We start from the raw sequence: 9169 nt of genomic DNA, 5'->3' as shown, positions 1-9169 counted from the left end.
TCCGAGGTAAGCGACAGTTGTGATTGGAGGATCAAGAAAAGAGGGCAGGGTTTGAGATAGGTCTATTGTATTAGTGTGAACGGCCAGCCAAGCTGGTGACAACGCCGGGAGCTGGATTCGAACACGCAAACCCAGCGTCTCCAGCGTTGGTGACGAACGCAATCTCCGCTACGCCACCTGACCGCCCTCATTATGTGACTATTTTAAACACTGACAATTCAAAAATGTTTCGAAATTCTTGTTGTAAAAATGTATTTGGGACCCAATAATTCTATTAATGTGATTGGAGTCTGTAGACCCCCATCAGCCGATGTTAACTACTACTCTAGTGTCTATGGGTCGGTTTAGAACCTTGATGACCAAGTCACCACAATATGTAATTGTTTTTAAATTGTTACCTCAGTTATATATATATTTTATATTGATGTGCTCTTAATTGTTCTGAATGTCTGATGTTTCTGTATTTATTAACACACTGACACTTGTGAATGTAACATCATGACAACACTGTAAATGAGTTTAACTATCAGTGTATTTATCAAGTATAAATAAAGATTGCATGAATACCACAATGCCTTTTACTCGACAACACTCTGCTATAAGTCCTGCATGTCCAACCTCCACGTTCAGTTGGCTGCACTTGTTGAATGCTTCCGAATGCTGCACAAATTGGAATGGCTTGTATTAAGAGTAAAATAATAACACAAGTGAAAGTAAAAAGACAGTGATTTTCACAAGGTTAGTTACCTATGCCTCACAACTTTCAAGTCTCATGGTGTATTTTCCCACCCATTTTCAACATCAACGGCAGTGTGAATGGCGTTTAGTGAGGTAGGCTGAGACCTACCTACATACAACACCATATATACACCCTATGAACACAACATTTGTTAAAAGACAAGAGTAGAATTTACTTTAGAAATCCAGAACTACTGTACTAAGAAAATGTATTACTGTATTCTGCATATCAGAATTACAATAGGAAGAATAGCGATTATTACATGAATTGATTATTATTATTATTACTGGTCAGCCAAAAGGGGAATCCTCGTGGGCCAAGGGAGATATTAGGCGACCTAAAGCTTTGACTGGTGTGTGAACTCGTTTTTCAGAAACATGGAAGGCTACACAAACTAACCAAGCATCCGACTGGTCTCAGGCTAGGTGCAAACTGGCACTTTTTTTATTCCCGTATTTAAGTCCTTATCATTTTTAAGCCACGGCTCCTTAAATTATTCTACTCAAATGACTGAAGAAAGATTACTTAATTTTCCTTGTGATCCAAAAATGCTCGGGAAAATGTTACGACAAGTTGATATTTATATTAATTTACCTTTTCTCATCAGTGAGATCACATAGTAGACCCACCCTGGGGTGAGATCACATAGGTAGACCCTACCCTGGGGTGCAAAACACAAGTAGTCAGTGAAGAGTGTAGTAATGTGTTCATTACAGGCAAACATTCTAATAAACAAGATTATCCAACCACAGACTGCAGTGTCTCAGTGCACATTATACAACTGACAAATGACCAACAGGAAAATGTTATACGAGACATGCTGATAAGAGAACAAAAACAACCTAGTGATTTCCTTTCATGTTAAAATAATTTGACCATGTGAAATTGAAGTCCCTTTGCTCAGTCTGTACAACGGTCTGTGTTTTGTTCCTTCTTCCTTTCCTCTTTGATTCCCAATTTGCCGGTCCCATGTCGACGGGGTCCATTTATAATGTCCTATTTCCTCGTCTCCCTTCCATCGCCCTAGCAACCCAGCCAGGGATCTTGCCTGTTTGTCCTGGAGATGAAGGCAATCTTCCGGGCCATCTCGGAGTGATAGATCCGCCTGCAGTCCTCAAAGTTCCTCCGCTGCCTCTCTCGACAGGGCTTCTCGTAGTAGCGTTTACGTTTCACGCTTTCGATGATCCCATCCTGAGACAGCACCCTGTAATAATGCAGAGGAAAAATAAAGAGTGAGAAAATATGGGACCATTGAGAGAACTCAAATACAGGAGTAATGAGAGCTCTGGTCAGAGCTATGCATAGGTGAGTCATACGAGTCTGTGGGAACTTGTTTAGTGTCCATCCATACAAATCACTCTCAAAAGTCCTGATAGTGTCCATCCATACAAATCACTCTCAAAAGTCCTGATAGTGGCAGAAAGTATTTTTAGTTTTTACAAATGTAATACATTTCCCAAGAAGGGGTCAGCAGCAGTCAGTCACCTTCAAGTATGAACAACTAACCTCTATCTAGGTTATTTTCAGTTGGAAATATTTTTAGTTAACACTATGCTAGGATCCAGCAGGTGGTTCGCAAAATGGCTGGTTTTTGCGTGTGCTTGTTGGAAAATGGAAATGCATGTAAAACAAAAAAAGTTGTCTTATCGTGTAGCCCTAAGTAGCCTCATTAAGGGGGACACATTATCTGAGGTTTGCCTAGATTTGGAATGGAAATTACATAATGTACTCATGCCGTTTGGCCAGGGTTTTAAATGTTCAGATTAACAAGCTGTTCAGAATTGCTTATCCCTTGATGATTTATATTTACATTTTGTCATTTAGCTGAGGCTTTTATCCAAAGCGACTTTAAAGTTTTGTACGACAAGTCAGCAGGAAGTGTACAACTCTATCAGCTGAGTAACAATGTTCATCAGAGTGTTCAAACTTGAGTGCTGCAGCATTGAGTGTATTAGGAAGAGTGCATGACAGTAGAAGACAGTAAGAAGGTTTGTTTTTTTTGTTTTTGATGATGTCACAATTGGGTGAATTGCTGTACTTTTTGGGACCAAGAACACTGGTTACTTAATGTACTGCAAAAGGTAAAAGGTTTTTACACTTGTAGTATCTGCTAGACCCAAAAACAAATAAAAAAATGTCCACCGTGTAAGGCGTGTATAGGCAATCCTATGGACCAAAGTTGCCTTGAGGCTCCAGGTATGATGTATAGAGTTAGACACACTCCGAATTGCAATCCAAAAAGAAAATTGTCGAGATCCAACATACTTTATGAAAATAAACAAGATTTGTAAATTAAGATAAACTGACAATTAAGTGTGGTCAAAAACTGTATGGTACCGCTCTACCTGAACTCTTACTACCTGAGCTCTGACTAGTACCTGAGGCCTACCTGAGCTCTGACTACTTGAGCTCTGACTACCCGTCATATTATAGGAGGTAAAGGGGAAACATGAGAAAAGGGGGAGTAGACCAGGTAAGACTTCATATTGATTAACGACGTTAACGTAATGATATATAATAATAAACCATTAAACCCATCTAATAAACCCAAAGAAGTTAATAACCTACATATCTAATGGTGCAAAAATGTAAAGTTTTCACCATATTCTGAAATAAGGAATGTGGCTCCTACACAGATTCTAGGAAGTTGAATAAAATAGTTGAAAAAATATATACATAATATGTCCCCTTTGATGTTGTGGAATTTTTTAGCAGATTAAATATTGTTTACTGCAAAATATCCTATTTAACTAGTATTTAACATAGTTAACTATAGAAGCATTTGAAGCAGGGAACAGTGTAACAGTCACAAATGTGCCCATTGTATTTCTGTGTTGTTATTTAGTTGCAGTGCCATGTTTGGTCACTAAATGACGCTCCATTGTTTGTACCCGATTTTCATTTGATTTAACCTGAGCCAGTGACTTCTTCACTTCCTGTTCCACCTGGTACAGTATGCCCATTGCCCAACCAACCTACACAATACTCAACCGCATAGTATGAGTTTGGGAGATAATACCATAGGCCAGAAAACAAACATTGGCCAAGCAGGCACAACTCAATGTACAGACTTCCCAATTACTTTGTTTGTTGGATTTGTCATTACAAACTGATGGCACGAAGTTGCAATATTCACTCCATCATTTTCCTCAAAGTGAGCTATGTAGTCTGACATGTGACCTACCATGCCAAAAGTAGGGGTCCTTATGGGTTTCCATAATTATAGTTAACCTATCAAGAGCACAGGAATGACGTAAGATCAGATTCGGTTTAGCATGACCTCCACAAAAAAAGACAACTGGGGTAAGTGTCCATCCAAAATGTCAATAGCGACACAGTCGTCTTCTTGATTAGGGGCTAGGGAAAGACTAGCTCTATTGAGATTTGTAATGTATGTATATAAAAAGCTCTATAACAAATCACCACAGAAGTTGTCCGAACTAATTATGGAATTGAGTTTTCGAAGGGATCAACAGAAAGCTAGTGGGGTGAAAATACAAGCCACTGTTGAAATACAGAATTCAATTACCCTTTTCAGTCTAAAGTCTCCTTTCAAATCTTCAAGCCAAGCCGTTATAATTTCCAGGAATGGAGCATTAATGACGTACCCAGAAACCCCCCGGAAGAAGGCACCATTACTGAAAATGAACAGCTCATTCAAATAGTCAATAATAACACACATCTTAGGAGGAGCTAAAGTATGGCATAACAGCTAGGAGCAGCTCCTATATACACCACATCGAATTACCCAAACTGGCACAACATGTGATGTGAGTCAAATCGATGACAGTGATAGTGTCCATCCAAATTTCAAACACCTGCAAAACTCAGCAAATCACTCCGAAACTCTTTTTGATTGATTGAAAAGTTTATTAACAGATTGCAGAATGGGTACGTACAGTACAGTACAGCTCAATACATACAATTGTTAAGGGGATGCAGCCAATTACTTAAACACTTTCTTCACAAACATAGCCACAACACTGGTAAACAAACTACCCTCCCACTCAGGGCAGTATGGGGTAGAACACATAGTAGCATACTACAAGAACCTAGGCCGCGTCCACAAAGACGACTTCAAACTGGAAATGGTAACTACAGATGAGGTACTCAAAAAACTGAGCGCCCTCCAACCGAACAAGGCCACTGGCCATGACAACATCCCCTCCAAATTCCTCAGAGACTCAGCAGCAGCCATCACCCCAGTCATCACACACATAATAAACCTCTCCATAAAACAGGGACACGTCCCCAAGGACTTCAAAATTGCGAGAGTAACACCCCTGCACAAAAAGGGCAGCAAATTAGACCCGGGCAACTACCGCCCTGTTTCTATCCTTACACCCATCTCGAACGTCATGGAAAAAATAGTATACTATTACGAACAGATCGAAAAGTACCTCGCGGAAAAAAATCTAATCTACGAATTCCAATCTGGCTTCAGAACATCCCACTCAAGTCAAGTCAAGTCAAGTCAAGTCAAGAGTTTTATTTGTCACGGCATACGAGTATACAATGAAATGCGGGTGGTCTTGCCCGCAACGATGTGCAATACAGTGGGTACAACATATAATAGAATCCAATACGGGGGCGGTTAGGTGGCCGAGCGGAGATTGCGTTCGTCACCAACCCCGGAGCTGTGAGCTGGATTCGCCTGTTCGAATCCAGCTCACAGCTCCGGGGTTGTCACCAGCTTGGCTGGCCGTCTGCACTAATACAATTGGCTGTATTAGAGGGTGGGAGAAGCTGGCGGGGTGGGTCCGGGTCGTTGTAAACAGCGACTCCTACAGTTCGGTCGGGGCGCCTGCTAAGCGCGGATAGGACTTGAGGGGGATAGTGTGATCCTCCCACACGCTACGCCCTCTCGATGAGAATCCGCGCTGCCAGGTGAAAAGAAGCGGTGATTGGCTGGACGTGTGTCGGAGGAAGCACGTGGTAGCCTCCACTCTCCCAGATGATCTGACTGTGGGGGGTAAGTGCGCAGCGACCAGGAAGGGACTGGGAATTGGCATACGACTAACATTGGGATGGGAGAAAATCGGAGGAAAATGGAGGGGGAAAAAGATCAATAAAAAAAATAATAATAATAGAATCCAATACAAAAACATTGTGCAATAAACAGGTAACAGGTAACATGGTGTGACATCAAAATCGGTATCTGTACATAGTTATTTACAGAGCATATAGGACATGCTAGGTAGCTTTGGTAGTGCAATACACTGTTACTGTTGCTACTACTGATTTAAAGTGGCCTTTCCTTTTGGCAATAAGTGTGAGTGTGTGCGCATGAGTGTGTGCCCGCTCATGTTAAAGTGTTAAGTGGCTGCTAGTGTGTGAGCGTGCACTGCGTGCGTGTCTTGTGTGTGCTCATGTGTGCTTATGTGTGGATAGTTCAGTGTTCTGTGGTACTCAATGTTCATTGTTCAGGACTCTGATGGCCTGGGGGAAGAAGCTAAGCCTAAGCCTCTCTGTCCTAGTAGCTGGGGTTCGCAGGCGTCTGCCTGACCTCAGCAGCTGAAACAGGCTGTTATTGGGGTGGTGGGGGTCTTTCATTATTCTGCAGGCCACTCCACTGACACATGCCTTCTCTATTTGAACAACCACATCAAACAAGAGGTGGACGCGGGCAAATACTGCGGCATGGTCATGCTGGACCTACAAAAGGCCTTCGACACTGTCAATCACACCATTCTGATTGACAAGCTAAAAGCAATTGGTTTTGATAGTCTATCAGTGAGCTGGATACAATCCTACCTGGAGGAGAGAGAACAGATGGTGGAGGTAAACGGTACCCTATCCCCCCCCATCACAGTGAGCTGTGGTGTTCCACAAGGAAGCATACTAGGACCACTACTATTCCTAATTTATGCAAATGACATGTCGTCAGCTTGTGACTGCAACTTGTTCCTGTTTGTGGACGACTCAGCCCTGCTGGTCTCTGACAAGAACAAGTTACAGGTTGAAAAAGCCCTCAGCTCGGAACTAGGCAAAATCTGCATATGGCTCGCCGACAACAAACTATCATTACACATGGGCAAAACAGAGTCCATTCTCTTCGGTTCAAATAACAAACTCAGCAAGACCGACGGCTTCTCGGTTACAGTGGGTGACAATATTGTCACAAGGAAAGATGAAATTACCTACCTGGGTTCCATCCTAGAGGCTAATCTTTCCTGTGACAAAATGGCATCCAATGTAATAAAAAAAAGTCAACCAACGAACTCGATTCTTGTACCGGATCTCCTCTCTGGTAAACAAGAATACCCTGAAGACTCTAGCAGGAGCACTCATTCAAGGGTACTACGACTATGCTTGCACCTCATGGTACAAAAGCACCTCAAAGGCACTAAAAAACAAATTACAAACATCTCAAAACAAGCTAGTCAGACTACTGCTTGACCTGACTCCTAGAACCCACCTCACCCCTGCCCACTTTGACAACCTAGGATGGCTTAGAGTAGACAACAGAGTACAGCAACTTGCAATGGGCCTGGTCTACAAGATAAAATACGCGACCAAGGTACCCATGTACATGTCAAAATACTTCCCAAAGGTCAGTGAATACCACGATCACAACACCAGAGGGAGCTCCACAAATCATGTTAAACCCAGATTCGGCTCAAACAAGGGACTAAACACGTTTCACAATTATGCCACATCAATGTGGAACGCCCTACCCAAAGCTGTAAAGGAATGTGAATCACTAGCCACTTTCAAAAACACTCAAAAAACACCGACAGGAGACTGCAATTCGAAACTGGCCCCTACAAATGTCCTAACCCAGTTGTAAATGACCAAGTATGGCTTTGTCAGTATTCCCCCCCCCCCCCCCCCCACCTCCAATGTACAGTTTCTACGTCAAATGTATATACACTCTTTTTCTGGACACTTTTGTATCACAAACAGTACTGTATTTGCAAATCTGATATGTCATAAATGTATAGATGTAGCAGTACTGTCTATCTGTATGTCATGCTATGTATGTCATATATGTTATGATGAATTGAAAATGGGGGACCCTGATGTAAACAAGACGAAAGTCTTTCTCTGGTCTGCATCCTTAACAATTTTATGTATTGAGCTGTACTGTACTGTACCCATTCTGCAATCTGTTAATAAACTTTTCAATCAATACATTTTCAATCAATGCAGACCAGAGAGACTTTCGTGAACTGCACCTTTAGCTAATGAAAAGATTATGTGGGCTTTATCAACGGTATATCCAACTATTTGCCATGTGTCTTACATGAAATATATGTGTAATAGATTATAGCATCATGAAAAGGCATACAACAATATAAAAGCTCAAACAGTTTAGACTAAACGAGCGTCAATGCGCAAGTGCAAAGTTGTGACATTGAGGCGCACGGTAGCAACTAGCAAGCTGCTTAGCCATCATTACCTACTAGCTGCCCTGTAACGTTGTAACGCCAGTGTGGTTTGGTTTCACCGGATTTTCTTTACGTGAAGGGTGAAAGAGTCGTGTAATTAATAAAAGCGTATGACCTGTTCAAAGCGCCGTGAGCTGCAGTGACGTTGCCCTGGTGAACCATCACTGTCCGCGCAAGGAAACGAAGATGATTCGCCATGTTGGGAGATGTGCAAGCGTGTCCAACGCAGGAGAATGGACCGAGTGGAAACAGCTAGTGTATGGTTATGGTTCCGCATAGGCCGAGTAGTTTATCCCGAAGTACTAGATACTGTACATGCAGAAAGTAAACACTAGGTGACGCCTCACGCCTCACCATACAGTGGTTCTTCTTCTTCTTCTTCTTCTTCTTCTTCTTCTTCTTCTTCTGCTTCTTCTTCTTCTTCTTCTTCTTCTTCTTCTTCTTCTTCTTCTTCTTCTTCTTCTTCTTCTTCTTCTTCTTCTTCTTCTTCTTCTTCTTCTTCTTCTTCTTCTTCTTCTTCTTCTTATATATATATATATATTTCCGGCGGACTACGCGTCTAGGCGTATTGCCGCCCTCCACAGGACAGAGGGAGCACTATAGAACAGCACTAGTTCTCTCTGGGTGGTTCTTCTCAAAATAATTTATCCCTGAGAAGAAAGAAATATAAAGAAGGATTTTCGTTGTTCTCTGTACTTAATACAGTCCATCAGGACATGCTGATTGATTGATTGATTGATTGATTGAAAACTTTATTAACAGATTGCAGAATGGGTACAGTACAGTACAGCTCAATACATACAACTTTCGTCTTGTTTACATCAGGGTCCCCCATTTTCAATTCATCATAACATGACATACACAACATACAGATAGACAGTACTGCTACATCTATACATTTATGACATACCAGATTTTCAAATACAGTACTGTTTGTGATACAAAAAGAGTCCAGAAGAGATATACATTTGACGTAGAAACTGCCCAGATAGCAAAAAATGAGTGAATCAACGTTGAAATAGGGTTCAGCAGAAATATT

General features: G+C 41.7%; 1 protein-coding gene across 1 annotated transcript; it reads right to left on the bottom strand.

The window, feature by feature from the left end:
• Window positions 1-514: 514 nt before the first annotated feature.
• Window positions 515-8368, bottom strand: mrps21 (mitochondrial ribosomal protein S21). Its single transcript, XM_084312698.1, has 2 exons — window positions 8246-8368; window positions 515-1943 (listed from the first exon to the last, which is right to left on the bottom strand). The coding sequence occupies exons 1-2, from the start codon at window positions 8326-8328 to the stop codon at window positions 1763-1765; spliced, it is 264 nt and encodes an 87-aa protein (XP_084168824.1). The 5' UTR covers window positions 8329-8368; the 3' UTR covers window positions 515-1762.
• Between the last annotated feature and the right edge of the window lie 801 nt (window positions 8369-9169).

This window comes from Notolepis coatsorum (genome assembly GCF_963971535.1).
Source record: "Notolepis coatsorum genome assembly, chromosome: 4".
Lineage (NCBI taxonomy): Eukaryota > Metazoa > Chordata > Actinopteri > Aulopiformes > Paralepididae > Notolepis > Notolepis coatsorum.
The sequence above is the reverse complement of the archived record's forward strand: the minus strand, read 5'-3'. Positions and strand labels throughout refer to the sequence as shown.